The 18,741-nt window shown below is 34.2% G+C and overlaps 2 protein-coding genes, 1 long non-coding RNA gene and 1 other non-coding gene across 7 annotated transcripts; 1 reads left to right on the top strand and 3 right to left on the bottom strand.

The window, feature by feature from the left end:
* Positions 1–1,966: 1,966 nt before the first annotated feature.
* Positions 1,967–12,213, bottom strand: LOC110601483. 4 transcript variants are annotated; one of them, XM_043951152.1, is made up of 12 exons: positions 11,358–12,213; positions 10,439–10,703; positions 9,898–10,060; positions 9,020–9,776; positions 8,471–8,900; positions 8,205–8,386; positions 7,877–8,036; positions 7,209–7,436; positions 5,703–6,053; positions 4,936–5,037; positions 4,517–4,770; positions 1,967–2,616 (listed from the first exon to the last, which is right to left on the bottom strand). In XM_043951152.1, the coding sequence occupies exons 1-11, from the start codon at positions 11,912–11,914 to the stop codon at positions 4,549–4,551; spliced, it is 3,417 nt and encodes a 1,138-aa protein (XP_043807087.1). In that variant the 5' UTR covers positions 11,915–12,213; the 3' UTR covers positions 1,967–2,616; positions 4,517–4,548. The 4 variants fall into 4 exon arrangements, with proteins under 4 accessions (XP_043807087.1, XP_043807085.1, XP_043807086.1 ...); XM_043951150.1 differs by having other exon boundaries at positions 1,967–2,611; XM_043951151.1 differs by lacking the exon at positions 1,967–2,616 and adding an exon at positions 3,517–4,249.
* Positions 12,214–14,874: 2,661 nt separating this feature from the next.
* LOC110601005 (stem-specific protein TSJT1) lies at positions 14,875–17,627 on the bottom strand. The gene is made up of 4 exons (XM_021737974.2): positions 17,215–17,627; positions 15,960–16,200; positions 15,759–15,879; positions 14,875–15,328 (listed from the first exon to the last, which is right to left on the bottom strand). Exons 1-4 carry the CDS (start codon positions 17,412–17,414, stop codon positions 15,138–15,140), a joined length of 753 nt encoding a protein of 250 aa, XP_021593666.1. The 5' UTR covers positions 17,415–17,627; the 3' UTR covers positions 14,875–15,137.
* Positions 17,361–17,824, top strand: LOC122721867. The gene is made up of 2 exons (XR_006348648.1): positions 17,361–17,485; positions 17,611–17,824. It is a non-coding gene; the product is annotated as an uncharacterized LOC122721867 (long non-coding RNA).
* A 64-nt stretch (positions 17,825–17,888) lies between these two features.
* TRNAE-UUC lies at positions 17,889–17,960 on the bottom strand. Its single transcript has one exon. It is a non-coding gene; the product is annotated as a tRNA-Glu (tRNA).
* Positions 17,961–18,741: the final 781 nt, after the last annotated feature.

Here is an 18,741-nt window from a genome sequence, read left to right as displayed (position 1 = left end):
CTCTGAGAACTACAATCTTGGATTCACCCATAAAATCTATCATTTAATTTTAGCTTTTAATCTGCAAGTTCAACTCCTTAAAAGTATCCCTTTAATGAGAAGCCAGCGCTGGGCTACCACCCGGTTACTTCTGCCACCAGCTTAGGCGTGCTGAAGTTTGTAGTTTTCTAGTGTAGATTAGGCCACTTATCAATTTAGCCCTCAAAACATATGAACCATAGCTCTTATAATTTTTTAAAGCAGATAGTTGGAGCTAGCATATCCTCTCCTAGTCTCCTAAGACTCTTGTACGTACGGATAAAGTAGGAGAAATGGTTTAATTCATAATCAAGCAGCACATGAAATACTTGGTCAACAGAATTTGGTGAATAGAGCTGTGAGTCTCTTTATGGGATTTCCATTAAAGATGGATCATTAAAGTCATATGGGAAGTTATATGGATACCCAAAAAAGATTGTAATTTGCATGATAGAATTATGAAACCAAATGGCACATAAATCTAGCGGGGCCATGCAGCATATGATACCACAAGATATGTCAAAACACGCGTGTGACCAGCTACACAAGGGACAGATGGTCCCCTGCTGGGACCGAGAGAGAGAGAGAGAGAGAGAGAGAGGTGCCTTTGTTGAACATGTTCCCTAATAAGCACCCCCTACGAAGCATAGCCTATTAAAAACTCGGGAAATTGGGTTGACGGTAGCCACTGGAGGTGGGCTAGGTTGGTCCCCTTGCACTGTAAACCAGTGTAACTCTAGTGTAGAGGAAACATTTACCTCTCTCCTTCTATTTTTAGCAAACTTAACACATCAACACGCAGGCAACATCTTATGATCACCGAAAATGTAACAAACGCACCAGGGTGCAGAGAGGACATACAAACAGCTGGTAGCTCTCTTTATCTCATCAACCAGTCAATGTCTTTCAAGGGATATCGCATGGATTGCAGGCAAACAGCGACTCAGTAACCCAACCCCATGTTCCATAAAAGCCAAGCTACAAACCAACAAAAATTAGTGATAGTTCCTTTCAAATAAAACGTTTTGCAGTAACAAGTCAGCATTGCATCTCGTACACATATTAACTTAGAATAATTAACTTAGTCTTTAAATTTTAAATTATGGTTATTAGGCTAGATTAAATTATTAAATTTTAAAATTATATTGTTAAGATTTTAAGTTTAAATGATTATTTATAGTTTTTATTTGAATTTTCAGTTACATTTTAATATACAGATGCCAACATATTAATAAAATTATTAAATTATTTTCGGTCTCATTTATATTCTTATTTTTTTAAAAAAAAAATTAATAATTAATATTAAAGTAATTTTATCGAGATCTATACGTTAGATGAAAAAAACAAAAAGACATAAATTCAAGATAAAAAAGAAAAAAAAAAAAGAGATTATGGAACATGAGGAAAACCAAGCCAAATCTAAAAATATAATACAAGCCTAAAAATACAATACAAGCCAACAATGTCTGAGAAGGAAATTCTCTCACATCCAAGGACAAGAGAAAATTTTTTTCGCTCACATTAAGCTCACATTCATGTTCAAAAGCGGGTGAAAGTATAATACACAATATTCAAAATTTACAATTTTTAAAAGCTAAGGAGGAGTATTAAAATAATTAACTTAATTTTAAAATTTTAAATTATAATTGTTAGATTAAGTTGCACTCACAGATTTAGTTTGATGGTTAATGCATTTAAATAAATTTGAAAAAGTCTCATATTCTACTTTTCAATTCCTAATTCTCATTTCAAAAAAAAAATTTGTTAGATTAAGTTATATTATTAAATTTTAAAATTATATGGTTAAGATTTTACATTTAAATTATTTATGATTTTATTTAAATTTTCAATTATTTTTTAATGCATAAATGTTAACAGATTTATAAAATCATTAGATCTTCTCCTCCCAAAAACACTAACATATAAATGAAAGAAAAAAAATTGAAAAGGGAAAAAGATAGACAATCTTTTTTAGAAGGTTTAATGATTTCGAACACTGGATTGCAACAAGTCAGAGGACAACTTGTCTTTTTCTTTCCTCTCAATTTTCTTCTTAAGACTTCCCTAGCTAAGTCGAGTGTAGATATATTTTTATCAATCTTCGCAACTGAGTTTTATGGGTATGAAGGACTTCTATGCTATTCGATCTTTGTATTTGTGTTTGTTGTTGCCATGTTTGTGGCTACGTTCTGTGCAGGTCGAGAAAGAATCGGATCGTTAGTCCTAGCAAGAACACATGAGAAATTTTATAATAAAATGATCGTATGTACAATGGTTGTTACATACAACAGTCCGTCTTTACTAGTACTAGGACGATATGAGGCGGCCTCCTCATAGTTCTAAGATTTTTCTCTGTTTCCGTTGGTCGATTTCCTATAGTGGAGCTTGGATCAGTTTTAATTTTGGCTCCTTGTCCGTCTCCTTTCTGATGTCTATAAAGCAGACTGGGAGGGCGGCAGCAGATGCAGCGAGCGATGCTCTCCTTGTTGATTTTTCCGCCCGCAATCGAGTTTTTCAGAACCATGGGCCTGTTCTTTTATTGTTGCTGGACCTTCATCAATGAGGCCTCGGGCTTTGTTGTTAACGCGAACTTCTATCCTTAAGAAAAACAAATAGAAGAATTAAGAAAAAGAAGAAAGAGAGGACGCATTTTATCACAGAGAGGGAAAATATAAAAGCAAGAATATAAGATTTTTTTAACACTTTTAAATTTGATTCTCAATTTATTTTCAGACATGTAGTATGCTAATATTATAAAACATGATTGCAGTTTTCTAAATCTATATCTTCCTCTTAGACCATGATGGAAAGCAAGCAATAACAACCTATTGACAATAAAAGACTTGTTTCTTGGGTAATGCGAGTCTGTTATTATCGGCGATGAAGGGAAAGGAAAAGGAGGAGAATGAATTAAGAGCAGCGGATGCTGGGATGAAAATAAAAGCATGCCTATTCTCCCAATGAAATCGCGTTGAAGATGATGGAATAGATTGATTCAATTGCAAATTTCTCCCTTCATTGAGTATTTTATTTTTCTCTCTCGTTTTATTTAATTTATATAAATACGTCATTCACATTCTTGTTTTGATTTTCTTGGGTTTCATTCAGGAAGAGAGGGGGTCAATTGGGCAGCAGAGCCAGATAAAAATCCCATTAACATGCAGCTGGTGAAAGTTTTAGTAGTAAGCAGCAACAATTTTTGTTATCGCACAGGAAAATGGCTTGCAGGTGGTAACGACTGGCCAAGATAAGTATAGAAAAGAGAGCGATGGAGGAGAGGACGAGAGACAGAGATAGGGAAGCGAATCTGAATATCAACAGGATTCCAATTACTACAATCAAATAATTGCGAATCACTATGCCTAAACTTGCTCATCTCTTGGTAGTATAAATACAAAATATGGAAAATATTTCTTTAATTTTTTAATTATAAACATATTTTATTAAAATATCATAAAACCATGAATATCTGAAATTTAATCAATCTCAGTTAAAGGCTAAACAAAAATATAAATTTATATCATAGAAGTCATTTAGCCTCCATGTATTCAAGTAAAAATTATAATTTCAAATGATAAATTAGAAATGCCTAAAGGTTTTGCTTTTCTAGATAAGGACAGTCTGTAGCAGTTATAATCGCCCGTGTGGCTTGGGGGATGCGAATAGGTAAACAACTTCGCTGCTCAAGAGCCATGGCCCCCGACTCAGATGGAACCAGCATAGCAAATTTGCAGAGGTCGAATGCACGCGTGACCCTCCCGTTGCTTCCCCCGCCTCTTAATAAATATTTGTCCTCGTCAAAACAGACAAAAATAAAGGTGATACTTCGGCCTCTCTCAGCCGTTCATTCCAGCCGACACGGTTTCAGCCCCTTCCAATTTTGTCAACTGCTTCCACTTAACCTTCAGTATTCTGTTCCTCTCATCGTCCCCCACCCACCAACAACAAAATATATATATATATATATATAGCTTTTATATGGTCCAGCAGCCATATACGAAAAATTAATTCACTTCTATGTTGGAATTTTATATACAAAAAAGATAAAGACTAATGTATAGAGAGAGGGGAAAGATATCAGGAACTCCCCTAAATAAAATATCCTCGACTACAATTATCATATAACCAAATAATTACGCACGATCATTATCCACAGCTTCAAAACAAATAAAATTTGGGGAATTTAGAAATTTAAATAGGTCAACTTACAAATGCACAAGAATGACGACGCCTAGCATTGCACAACCCATACAAAATTTACAGATAACAATTAGATTACAGAGGCAGAAAGTGCCCAACGGGAAAAATTGATCCTGAAGAAAGCTTAAAGAAAATGCTAACTTCTATACCTAAAACTACAATCATGCTATTAAGAAAAAAAAAAAAAAAAGTTAAAAGGATGAGCACGAGTACTAGATACTAGAAGGAAATACATATTAAATATAGTAATACAACATTCTAGGGCTACAAAAATTTTAGACTGGGAGTGAGTTGTTACCTAAAGGTTAATTACACATGCAGCTAGCTCCTTCAAGTATTTGTATGCACCATCAACAATTCATAGATTTCAGTTGCTGCTGGCCGGTTAGATGGATTTCCTTCTGTGCATCGAAGGAACAAATCAACAAGGAATTTCAGTTTTTCCAAATCAGCCTCAGGTCCTGCCACATCTGAGTCAGAGTGAGTGCCTCCGGACTCGTTCATTGATACTAATGTCTCCAGTTCATCAGTTAGTGGTGGTCGTTTCCCCATCTGTTCAGTTCAGGAAGTAAAAAGCAAAGCACTTAAACCAAGGCATAAAAAATACTTATTACAGAATAAAATGAAATGATAAAAAAAAAAAGAACTGTTTCTACATCTTGAACCTTGTGACAACTGTAACTAATTTTAGCATTTTTTTTCCAGGAAGATAAGCACCTGAAGGAGGTCATTGATGTGGAATTCAGATAAGCCAGAATATGGAACTCGCAGAGTCAATAATTCCAAAAGCAGGCATCCATATGACCAAATATCCACTTCCTACAATCAGACAACAGAATCACTTAATTCATTACTCAAGGCATGCCGTTGAAATAGCCTGTTTCTGCTACGATGGAGAATCTTCCAATAAACGAATAAATATACGTCATCATCCACCAACACAGTCATCCTGAAGATTTTATAAACTAGTTTGCAAAAGATATCAAAAGAACATCTGATACGAATTAGTCTGTCGCTTTCAAGTAAACAAAATTATAACACTAAATAATTCACACATCCAAAATTATAGAGCACTTTTTCCCTCATGATGAAGAGCATGGATAACAATATATTTTTTTTTCTTCTTTAGGTAGAAAATGGTTATTTGGTTGTACTTGATGATCTATATAGACTAATTATTATTTTACATAATTTTACATTTTTTTGTTCTGTTTTAATTTATATAACATATTGTACATGTGTCTAAATTTAAATCCATATCCCCGTATTTTCCATTTAGAAAGTTAATAAGTCAGATACAAGGATATATACCCATTTCTGACACTCATATGCGAGTTCAAGTATGTATTTGCCTGCTGTTCAGAATTGCATAGTATAACCCAACTGATTTCAGTCTTATACTAGCTTTACGGAACCTTACAATAGTTACATAGATAGTAATAGAAATGCAAGTTTTTTGTCATATAATGGAAGAAACATCATACCAGACCATATAAGTTACGTTTATGCATTGCATGCAGAACCTCTGGAGCCATCCAGCGAGGTGTTCCAACACAAACATCAGGTGGCGGTATTCCTTTATGAGCAATACAACATGTATGCAAGAATGACCTGAGAGGTACCGCTCTATCAAAATCGCAGAGCTTCACCAGAGGCATTGCATCAGCTCTTGTACTGTCCAGATCAATCAGAATATTTTCACTTTTCACATCACGATGAATTATGTGTTTCGAGTGCAGCTCTGCCAATGCACATGCAACATCTCGAGCAATACACAATGCTAAATCAACTGGTACATGCTTCTCACCAGCTTTTGACATCTTCTCTACGTAACTCTGTTGCACGAAGTGAATAATAATTAGAAAGGAATGCATGAAAAGATCAACCACATGATAACATTATCATTGCATCTAAATAAAGACCTCTTACATCCTTGCCCATTGTTCTTTCATTTTCCCCCTCTTTTTAATTTCTCACAATGCCTTACCATCACAACCACCTCGCAGCCTGCACATTCTTTCCTTTCCTTTTAATTACTCTTATGTGAACAACTAGCTTAACAAACACCTGCCCCCCTCTTTCCTCAAACACACATACAGCACATATTATTTTTCTCATTTCATTTTTTTTTAAACTTTAATTTCAATTACTTTAACAGTTTAACCTATTTAATTGGTATTACTTTCATTAAACTGACTTTAGAATAATTTTATTCGTTATAAAGTTCAAATCACTGTTCTTGTGATCATGTTATCCTGTTGTAATTTTTATATTTAATGTGTTTATTTTTTATTATTGTTTATTTTATTACTAGAAAATAGAAATAACTTCCATTTTAATTTTTATGACATATTATTAGATTATTTGAGTAAGAAAGAACCTTGGAGTTCCCTTCAAATTTTTAAGTGTGACAGACATATATCAAAAGAGAGAGAACTGTTACTGTTTACAATTTTAACTCCATTACATTTCAATTTACTAATACCAGAGATGATAGCCTCCTTAATTACTTTTTTACCATTTCACATTCTTTCACTGTTTTTTGAAATTCAATATCTAATTATCTAACTGACATAATTAAATAGATTATCTTAATAACATATTTAACAAGCGAGTTCATTCAATAATTAAATTAGCATATTAACTTTGATAAAATATCTTTGAGATTTCTAATATTTTTTTTTTGAAGTAAATAAACTATCTGAAATATTTTTTATTAATAATATCGCAATTTATTGAAAATATTATCATAAAAAGAAATAAGAAAACATAATGAAGCATAATAGTAATATTTATTAATTAAAAAAATATCAAAATCATAGACATTCAGAATTTATTTCAAAGGGCATTGAATAAAAATTTATTTACATAAATTTTTATGCTAATAGTATTAGAATTTAAAATTATTAAATAAAATATGAAATTATAGATATTGATACAGCTAGTTACTTATGCTTGTTTACCCACTAAAAAAGTTGAATTATAAATACCTTTAAAGATCCCCCTTTAACATGCTCCATAAGAATCACAGACCGTAATATCTGGCGCTCTGGTTTCCCATCTTCTGACTGAACCCACTTCGAAGATATCTGGTGTCCATACAATTCAACTATGCAGGGATGTTTCAAGGCACCTAAAATTCTTACTTCCCCGATGCAGTTGTACTCAAAACTCCTAATTTCATCTGCTGAAGTCCCACATATCTCTAAAGATCGCACCTACACCAACAAATAAGAAAACCTTATCAACAGTTCGCTAGGCATTTCTAAGCTGTGATTTAATAAATAAATAAGAATAGAAGTAAAAGCTTAAAAAGAAATAAGAATAGTGTCGACATACTCCAAATGATAAAACAAAAAAATTTAATCAAATAAAATACAACAAAAAGGAATAGATGCCTTCTACCAAAAAAAAAAAAAATCTCTGAGTGCATTCTCCAGGTGCAAGAGAGTATATAAGCTTTTAATAAAAAGCCATAAAAATAAAAATCAGTACTTAAATATTTTGCATCAGTAAAAATATCATGAGAAAAAGCACAAAATATTCACCACAATCAAATGCAAATGCCAGAAATCACTAGATTTAGTAGGCAGAAATAATAAGCGCATCTTATACTTGGTCACAATGGAAGACTGGAAAAAGAATTAGTAAAACATGCCTTTGCTGCAGCTTCAACTGATCCAAGCTTGCATTCAATGATGGTACTAGAAGCTGTTTTTTCTAACTCATCGCACGTGGAGAAAGAAGTTATGGAACAACCAGGTCCAGGCTTGTCCTCAGTTGAAAGAGAAATTTTAATCCGACTGAGTGGAATGTACCTGACAAAAAAATCCATCAGATAGATGATCTTAAACTCAGGCAAGACAAGCCAAAAAAAAAAAAAAAAAAAAAAGGCATGACCAATTAAATAATCTTGGATGATGATTGTGAGAGAAGAGTACTTGAATTTCTCACACTTCTGTGTACCAAACTATCATCTAACTGACCTGCAAATATACTCTGGATCAGTCTCTTCCCTTATGTCAAGAGGACGGCATGCATCCACCAACATGCGGACCCATGAATCCCCCTTCTTTATGAGAATGGTATTCCAGGCATGCGGCACAAAGTCCAGATAACCTCTAACAAGTTCACAGGGTACTGGTGGCTCCATTCGGTCACATAGATACTGGAGCAATTTAAGTTTCATTAGATTTTCAATTCATGTATACATGAACATCCAAAGAACATAATAGAATGAAAGAAAAATTACCTTCATTAGCAAGGCTCTGTGCCTACAAACACCAAACTGCAAATTCCCTAGAGGTACAACAATGGAATTTCTTCTTGCTTTAACAGAATGTAAAGATTTCTCACAGAGATCAGAGAAAATAATATCTTCTGAAATGCCCAGAATATGTTTTGTTGTTGCATTCATATCGTCATTGTTTCCAGTTGAACACGTGCAAACAAATGGTTTCCTATAGTTTGAACCAGACACATCTTTTCGTGTCCTTTCAACAGTAGAAGTTCTGTCACTGCCTCCAAAATGATCAGACACAAAAAGTGCAAGCAGTGATGCAATCTGCAAGTTATCAACAGCAACCTTATTCCTCTCCTTGACAAAACCATTTAATCTCTTCAAGCGGCAGACCAAAGCTTGGGCAGATAGAACTGTTGCATCTAACTTTTCATCCTTCTCCCTGTAGGCAAAAAACAAGAAGCAATAAATCTTTTACACTGAAAAAGCAATAAGATAAATTTTAAAAATTCTAGCATTATGATTAAGCTGATATTGACGTAAATTGACATACAAAACAACCTGTCCAGAAGAATGACCTCGCGAGAATCAAGATGCAAAATTTGTTCATAGCTCCCTAGTGACATGAAAGGCCGGTCACGTCCCGCATCATAAAAGCCATCTGGGATATGGTCCTCAATGCTACAAAATGATAAGTTACTATACTTGCGGGATAAACATGCCCCATCTCCTGTTGGTCTTTGACACTTGCATGGTTTTGGATTATCAAGATCCCTATCAGAATGCCTCTTTGACTTGAAATTGAAGTTGGGCTTTTCTGAAGATGACCCCTCATCTTCCCCACCAGCCCCATTCCGTGTCAAGGATAAAGAATTTTCATGCACGCAAGATTCATCTTCCCCACCTTTACCTATGGTTTTAAGGTCACTTGAGCAATTTTCAATGTGAAACCCCCTTTTAGAACAGATTCTATCACTATCACCACTAAGATGTGAATTTGCAGCTTCAATTTCACCAGAATTTACCACTTTATCTTCATTGTCATCATCCAGACCTATGACATCTGAGGTACCTTCTTCACAATTTTCAGAAGGCAGCAAATTCAGGTTATTTGGATTGCAATTATCACTTTCCTTTTGAGTCAATAGTTCAGCACACGAATCACCCTTCCATTTCCTGCTGTTGTTCAAACGTCCCTGACGAGCTCTTTGTTGCAAAAAATGCCGACGTCTCCACCGCTTACATGATCTCCTAGTTGCAAAGCATCTGCTGCTCGACAAAGATCCAGTTAATATGCTTGATGTAGGATTAACAGAACCTGCAACATTTTACAATGACTAAAGTTGGTTACAAGTTAAAGAGCCAATGGAAAACAACAAATAAAAATAAAAATGTCACCTGCAGAAAGCATTTAGAAAGAGTGACGTTAAAAAACTAACCATTACACTTAAAGGTTCTATCATCAGATTGAATGGAGGTTTCATATACATCCATTTCAACTGAAGAACTGATGAAATCATCATTAGACAAATCCTTGCCATTCCCTTCCAAATTGCAACATATCCATGCTGGTATTTGAGAACAACTGAGAAGCTTGTTGTACTTGAACAGTGAACATTAATTAAAAAAAAAAAAGAATTAGATTTATAGAGGCAGACATAAATATGCAAGTAAAGTAATTTAAAAAGATGAACAATAGAATCCATTTCAAATGACAAGAAGTTAAAAATCATAGATGCCCGGCATAAAAATGTTTGGATGACAAGTTAGAATAGAAGAGGCAATATATATATATATATACAAAAACAACTAAAACTAAATTATTTTAGGAAATATCAATAGACAACACAACTTTCAAAATCAGTCAGAACTCAGACGCACAGGAGACAATAATGATGAAAAATGGGACAGTGCATAAAATCTCCCCTTAAAGATTAGGGAAAATAGATGAATCCTTGTTTATTCAGAGAAAAAAAGTACCTGAAGATTTAAATTCTGAAGGTTATGCATTAAGTCCAGCTGAAGAGACCCCAATGACGTCAACCTATTACTTGACAGGTCCAAGTTCTCCAATCTTTGCAATAAGGACAACCGAGAGGGCAGTTCAACCAATTTATTATTTGCAACTATCAATGATATCAATGCATTTAAATTACTAATTTCAATAGGCAAAGTCTTTATTTTGTTGAATGAAAGGTCCAAATACTCCAGGCCATTTAAGCATCCAATTTCTGGAGGAAGGTATCTGCAGGAAAAATAGCATCAGCATCAAAATTTTTGTTTGCAAACTAATGCTTAGCCATTTAAAGCTCTAAACTTAAATCATGTAAACATCATTGCAGTTGGAATGCTTACAGCCTAAAACAGAGTGTGCCTTACGAGATTGATATTGTCTTGAACAAGCAAATGAAATAGGAGAAAATGTATTCTGTAGTTATTGTATGGCCAACGGGATGGATAGTTTGAAAATTTGTCAAACGGTAACGCAAAGGGCACGCATTTTCCTCAATCTTTCACAGTTTTCATGCAATAGACAAACATAGTCACACAAATATCATAAATGAATTGCTTTCTGCTTCTTCAAACCACATGATGCATATTAAATGGTCTCTCATATTACTTAGCGTCAATAAAATTCCTATGTACTGTATATATTAGACCTTGAACCAAAAGAAAGAAAGAAAGAAAGAAAGAAAAAACTTTCGCTTCTTTTGTAATGCCAGCGAAAATACTCCTCCCCCCCCCCCCCCAAACAAAACAATTGTTCCACGATAGCATTCTGTTTGCCTACCTAGTAAAAACCCTCAGCAAGGTCAAAAGCAAATCACAGCCCAGCGTTCAAAAATTCAATTTTTCGCATTCCTAAGTAAACTCTATTCAAAAACACTTACATGCTTACCTTATGGAGAAATGACAAACAGAAAGCTTGGTCAAGCACTTCAGCCCAGCAATCTCGCTCAAAATCGTGAAAACGGAGGGTCTCGGGGGAGCTTTTGACAGCTCAAGCTCCTTCAACCCTCTCAACTTATTCAAGCTTAACCCATTCAGCTCCGGCGATGAAACTTTTACTTGCAAGCGCTCCAATCCCACTAAATTTCCAAATTCCAGTGGAAACAAATTCAACTCATTACCAAAGAACTTCAACGTTCTCAATTTCCCCAGCCTTCCCACAGATCTCGGAACCAAACTAAATGCGTTCTTGTACAAATACAACCCCTCCACGGAATCGTCGACCTTCTCTAATAAATCAAATTCCAGGGTTTTCCCTCTAACATCGAGAACCAATTCGTCAGCTAGATTATCATCCGTTTTATTGTTGTCCTCATCATCCGCCGCCACCAAAGCTGCAGTTGCGGAGGAAGAATTAGCCTCTGCCAAAGTAGATTTTGGGGATCCAGGGTCTTCGAGGTTTTGGATGGCATTTGAATTGGTTTCGGTGCGGACAGAGAGTTGCATTGGATAATCGTGAAACTTACTTGGGTGTTTGTCGGGAGGGAAATACTTGTGGATTTTTTTAAAATTTTCTCTAGAAAAAGGCTTGGGGATATGTTGTGATAGTGAAGATAGAAAGAGATGTTCTCAGTGGTGTAATGCGAGCATGAGATTGCATGAAATGAGAAGGAAGGTGAGGAGAAAAATGGACAGGAGCGGTCGACGGAGAAGATAGAGACGAGAACCGCTCCCTTTTTAAGTTAAAAGAAGAGAAAACCCTAGAATGCAGAAAATCAGTGCAAGCTATAATTTAAAGAGGCGGGGGGGACTAATTTATATGAGGGGCAAAAATTGAATGGCCCCTGCAGCGGACAAAAGATTGTAGATTGTAGTGATTATAGAGAGAAGACTTTGAGCTCATTTGGCCTAACTTCAAAAATTATTTTATAATTTATAAGTTCATTGGAATTTATTTAAATTTCTAAGCATTTGAAATTAGCAGCTTATAACTACTAAAAAAAATAGTAGGACGCAAGTAATTAAATTTTAAGACTAATTTATATTTTAAAAAATATTTTTCATGAAAAATACTGAGATTATTTATTTTTTATTATTTAATTTTAATTTAATAATTAAAATTTATTAATAAATTTATACATGCGTGTTTTAATATAGATTTCAAAATATAAAAAAATATTTTTTTAAGAGAAAATTATTTATTTTAAAATAATTTTTTTTATTTATAATCACTACAATTAAGTAAGAGAGCTAACAAAAGGCTAACTCACGTCCGGTAGCCATGCATCCTTCCATGCTGATATGGATCGTCTATTACCAACCTCCAACAGCAACCTCTATATACTAAGAAAATTGTAGTGATAATACTTGGCAGGTGCTCCTCTTACATTGCAAAGTGAGATAAGTCGGAGGTAAGATAAAAACCGAATAATTTTCTTCTTAAGGATGAGAATGAGCAGCATTTTGTTTAAATCATGAGGCAGATAGTTGTTGTTCAAACAATCGAGGTAAAGTTCTGTAATCTCGAGTCCAATAGTGCTCTAGAAGTGTTGATAGAAGATTGGATTCATGTCGTCCGAACCTGGTGATTTATCTAGGTGCATAAAGAAAATAGCCGCACGAATCTCATTTACTTAAAAAGGGGCCGTGAGAGAAGAATTTTGTTTTGATGTCACTTTCAGAGAGATGTATCTAAAAAAATCACTTCTTACAGTACTCTTCGATTAGAAAAGGGCCAGAAAACATGAGCTTCAATCAATCCATACTCCTCTTCCATTCAAAACTCTGGATAAGGAATTTGTGTGGTGTCTGATCGTGGCTTGTGCATGAAAATACTTGGAATTTTTGTCTCCCTCTCAAAGCCAAAAGTGCTTTGCCTTTTTTTTTTTTTTTTTTTTTTTCCAGTAAGCTTCTTAAACATGTAGCAATTCCATAAATTCTTGTTGAGAGATATTAGAATTAGTGACATATTTCCTTCTTCCAAAGGACTCCATTCTTCTCTGGTAGGTTTGTAATTTCTGAAGAGTTTCTTTAAGAAAGCTACCTCCCCAATTCGAAAAAACTTCTCCACATGTTGTGAATTTTGCAATCGTAGGCAGTTGGTTAGAGTTTCAAAAAATGTCCACTATACAATGACAATGAATTTCTCTCAACCAAATATTCTCGAAGCGAAAGGGCCATATTTCTTTTCTATTTTGAATAGGCTGAGTGATCATTAGGATAGGAGAGTGATCTGAGTGAGACAGATTTTCAAAATTTAACACTTTACAAACTGAAGAGAAAGAGCCAAGCTGAAGAGGCTTAAGGCCTATCGAAGCAAGTAAATATTGTATGTGTGAATAATTTTCATTTTCTACTTTATAAATTTTTTTTTTCCAGGTAGCCCTATAAAAAGATAATAATAAATAGCAAGCTAGCGTGAGATTTTCATATCTAATGATATAATAATAATAAATATGATTAGATCACCAAATCACAATTGATTATAAATATCTACTAATTTTGAAATTTTAAACATATTAGTCTATTAATTTTTTAAATTTTAAAAAATATATTAATTGAACTGAGCAACGGATATAAAATATAAAAATTCATAAAAAAATGTGAAACTACATAAATTGAGGCATTAGTTTTTTATTTGCTTTCATATACATATATAGAAAATTTTAATATTGAGTTCAAAAAACTAAATGATATCATATAGAAATTTCAAATAAATAGACATAATATATATAAAATGTAACAAACATTAGTTTCTATTACATCCAAAATTATGCAACGATAAGTAAATATATAACGACAACACAATTGTCTTTACGTTTTAAACAGAAATATTAATAATCATGTCTAATTTCGTTTCATAAAATTTTTCACTTCATTTTTTATAAAAAAAAAAAAAAAAACAAAATTTTCCATTAATTTTCAACTACACTTGTCTTTAATATAAAATTAAAATATTAAGTCTTATTTAAAATAATAAAATTATTATTAATAATATAAATTAATCATAATGTGAAAAAATATTTTGAAATAACCAAAATTGAAAAGGTCAATAGGACAGGGAGTAAAAATACTGATGGATTTATTATCCATAGGCAACCTGGGGAACAATAGACCGTATGCGCTAATCAGAGTCAACTTCAGTGCTGAATGGATTGCGCTCAGACAACAGACATGGATGTCGGGCACTAACCTGCTTGTGCTTCTTTATCACATGCTGTACGCATTCTTACTGATTCACTGAAGCCAACTGCTCCAATACGCTTTGCTTTGGTCGGAGAGAAGTTAATTTTTGTTTACGATAAAGCTAATAAAACAAACAAGGGGCCCATCCAACTGCAGTTGTATCCTTCTCCTGAAGTAAACCGGTTATTTACGTGTTCCTTAGCTTAAAAATAGCAATCACAACCTCCCACTAATAAGAGCTAAAATATAAATCAACAAGTCATATGCAAAACATCCATGCATGAGAGAATATATGCGAGGTAAATCTTATTTTATGTTATGCCCCAAAAAAGTTCGGGCTCAGCTGCATAGTAAGCTAACATTTACAGCACTGCAAACTGATGTCTTGTTTTTGGGAAATGCTAACAAGTAACAACAATATATGGTTGGTATATTTTTGCGGCAAAATCATCAAAGATCCCAATCAGCTCAGGAAAAGATATTGCAAAACTAACAGACAGCCTAGTAATAACCAGAGCCCTGGTGAGAAAAACTTTGAAGCTCTTTAGTAGCTTGAGGACCAGTCATAAGCACTCCCAACTCTTGGCATGCCACCACCTTCCTTCTTAATCTCTGCATCGACCTTGAAATTTGCACCACATATCTGACCTGAACTGTCCACTCTTGGAATTGGCTTCAACTCATTCAAAGGGTGCTCAAAGCTCCTCAAGCCTCCAGAAGTTGTATGGAAGCATCCTGAGGTAACAACAGAAGCTCATAGATTGAGCAATCTAATCCTTGCAGATCATCATTTACCTTACACTTGCCAATTCCTCTTTTGCAGCTTAAATGACTATCTAAAAGTTCAAGGGTTCCATTGCAAACAAGACCTAACTTTAAACTCAAAACTTAACATGCAAAATGAATATGTTTAAGAGATACAGAGTGCATATATTGTGTTGAAATTTAGGGCACCTGATTATCCCCATTTCTGGGGTTTTCAATTATCACTTATCCCTGACCAACTTAAAGTAGATTTTTATCCTTATCCATGTGCCCCTTAAGGTTTTTTATTTTGTATTTTATTTGCTTCAAAAAGAGCACCACGAAAAAGATTTCTATATATCACATAGATGGCAGTTGACTGTCACCTTTGCTTTTCCAATATACCAAAAAAGAAAGTCACCTTTGGGGAATGGTGCAAATGATTTCCCACAGGCCTGCTGCAAAATCTGAACATCATCTGAAAGGACAAGATTATCTTCAGAATCAGCTCCCCAGAAGAAAGGTACACTTCCATCAGCATCCTGCAAAGGAAATAAAGTTAATATTGATCAAGCAGCTGATGAGATAAAAGTAAACAGACTAAGCATAAGGCTTTACTTACAGCAGCTATAAACGTGGAATTTGAAGTCTTATCATAGAGCATAAAAGCAAATTTCCCTTGGATATCTCTGACAACCTGATCAGCAGGATAAGGTCCTCGATCTCGGAGGGTTCTATAAGCTTCAATAACAATGATCGCCTCATTGGCAGTTTTACTTAAGCCATATTGCTGCTTGAGAACTGCAACATTCTCAATGTGCCCTTGGAACAAGCAGAAAATGTCATCTACAACTGCAAATAATCTAGCAAGGGACAAGAAGACAGATGAGACTAGAAAAGACTGAAGATTTATTTAGGATGAATCTGATGGCAGTGTTAAATAATCTTCAATAAAATTCAGCAAAGAAGGAAAAAGTGGTTTTCGCTTTTCAGTTTCCTCCAAAAGGTTGGATTTCAGGTTGAAGCACGCACGCCCTGATTTCTTAATTTCAACAAGGGAGAAGCATGTTATATTTTGTGGCACCGCAATTCATAATTAGCCAACAATATTGTCATACAACGAAAAGAAAATACAGACACTAAAAAATACCCCAAAAAAAGAAGATCCTATACATGGGATACATTGACTATTTGATTATGGTAAGAACATTGCAAATGATACAAATGATATTCAGAACAGAACACGATCACTCCAATAAATGAAACATCCAAATACTTCCAAAAAGAAAAACACTGAAATGACGTAATTAGCCACTGAACTAGATTAGATTTATACTTTGTCTAAATTGAAACAATGGAAATTGAGAGGAAATCATAAAATCATCAGATACAAATTATTCTGTACTAAGCCCAATCACCAGGAATCAATGATTAGATAAACTCATCCTTTACAGGCAGCTGGAAATTATATTAAGAGGCTAATAAAATATGAAGGAATAACTTTAACAAAAAATGACAATGAATTAACCACGGAAGGAACGAACACGACTGGAAGTTTCCGCAAAAGAAAATAGCACGAGATCATAACAAATCCCTCCAAACATAAAAGCAATTATTACAGGTAAAAGATCCCATCAACCATTTTTTTTTTACCTTGATCACTATAAAAGTAAAGTTGACGGTCAATGAGCGGTACCATAAATAATACAAATAAGCGGTTCTCAACTTCCATCTCTTGTGATTCTCTCAGCAACCAAACACCCCAAAAGCCCAAATCCCAAAACGAAATAGCAGCCAAGCGATCAATATTAAATCCACAGTCAAGAAGAAGGGAAAAAAAAGATGGGTATCATTGTTTAGGGCAAAAACAAAAGTACCTAGGAAGGAGAGGGTTTTGCTTGTCAAGGGAGTAAGCTATAACACCAGCAGAGCCTAGATTGACAGTGACAGAAGCGGGGTGGACCGATGCAAAATGCTTGGCCAAGAACCCATCTTTTAAAGCGGACTTAGAGCCAGAATGCGGGCTCTGTAGCGCCTCCGGGCACTTGGCGATCGTTTTATAAAAAATTGCCAACATTTTTCAGTTATTGTTTGGTAAATAATTGGTGCTATGGAATCTGTACAACCCGAGAGGGAGGAAGTTTTGAGGTAGTTATACGAGCTTGGGGCATTCCAAATTTTTACTTCCAATATTGCCCTTTCAATTTCTACAAATTCACACGATTTGCCTAATTCGACTCTTCTTACCTTTGAATTTCATTTTCTTTTAGAAGGAATTTCAATTTTTACAACTTCGAGGTACAATTGTTGTCGACCACCATTGTTGAAAGGAAGGCACTGGAATATAATCTTTTCTATCTAGGAATGTGCTTTTGCACTATTGGTTACAAAACTTTGTTTTCAATTGAACACGTGGAGGCTCCAGCCTCCAAGTTTCAATAATCATTTACTAAAATGAAAGCTGATGTTGGAGTGATAAATCAGTCACACTTTCTATAATCATTTTTCATTTTACAATCATAAAAAACTTCGAGCGAAGGGAGTAAAAATGTTCCGTTGCCGGGAATCGAACCCGGGTCTCCTGGGTGAAAGCCAGATATCCTAACCGCTGGACGACAACGGATTCTTGCTGTGTAGGTTCTTGTTTGTACTTTAGTATATTTAAGAATTCATAAGTTTGGAGAAGTTGCACAGTTCTCTGTCTGCGGATCAAGTTGGTAGATGAAGAAAAAATAAAATAGCAGTAAGAGAATTGATAACTGCGACTAGTTTTGAACATGATTCAAGAATTGTAGTGATCGAAATTTTTGTAATTGTCGAAACTATGCAGGAACAACCAAAGTTGAGAACCTTGATAATAATGTTGGATCCTTGAAATTATATAACACTTGCAGAAGAGGATTGAAAAGAAATTACAGGTGTTGTGCTCGTTAATGGCTCAAGAGAAGTGCTTGTTCTAGCTAAATATGCCTGGAGGTCTGCAAAGGTTCCACCCAAATTAATTACCTAAAATGTATACTTTTCTCACATAAGAGCAGAAAGAATTGCTTCCTGTCTTTTCACTTTGATTACTGATTAATCTCTCCTTCTATCTTATATGAAACATTTCAATGAACTTTATTCATTATAAAAATCACTACTGTTTAGCTTTTAAAAATACACTCCTGTGTGAATTGTTATTATTATATTTTCTTAATTTATATAATGGATAAATAGAGAATTTTTCTTATCCACTCGGTTGTTGATGTAACATTAAAAAAAAAATCATGTTAGATGCTTCATTTTATTAGAACTTATATAATTTTTAAAATAATAAAAAAAATTTAAGATTTAAAAATTTAGTGCCCTTAAATTTAAAGGAGATTAAAGTTTTATAAAGTAAAATTTTAGAGTTAATTTGTTCA

This window comes from Manihot esculenta, chromosome 15 (genome assembly GCF_001659605.2).
Source record: "Manihot esculenta cultivar AM560-2 chromosome 15, M.esculenta_v8, whole genome shotgun sequence".
Classification (NCBI taxonomy): Eukaryota; Viridiplantae; Streptophyta; class Magnoliopsida; order Malpighiales; family Euphorbiaceae; genus Manihot; species Manihot esculenta.
The sequence above is the reverse complement of the archived record's forward strand: the minus strand, read 5'-3'. Positions and strand labels throughout refer to the sequence as shown.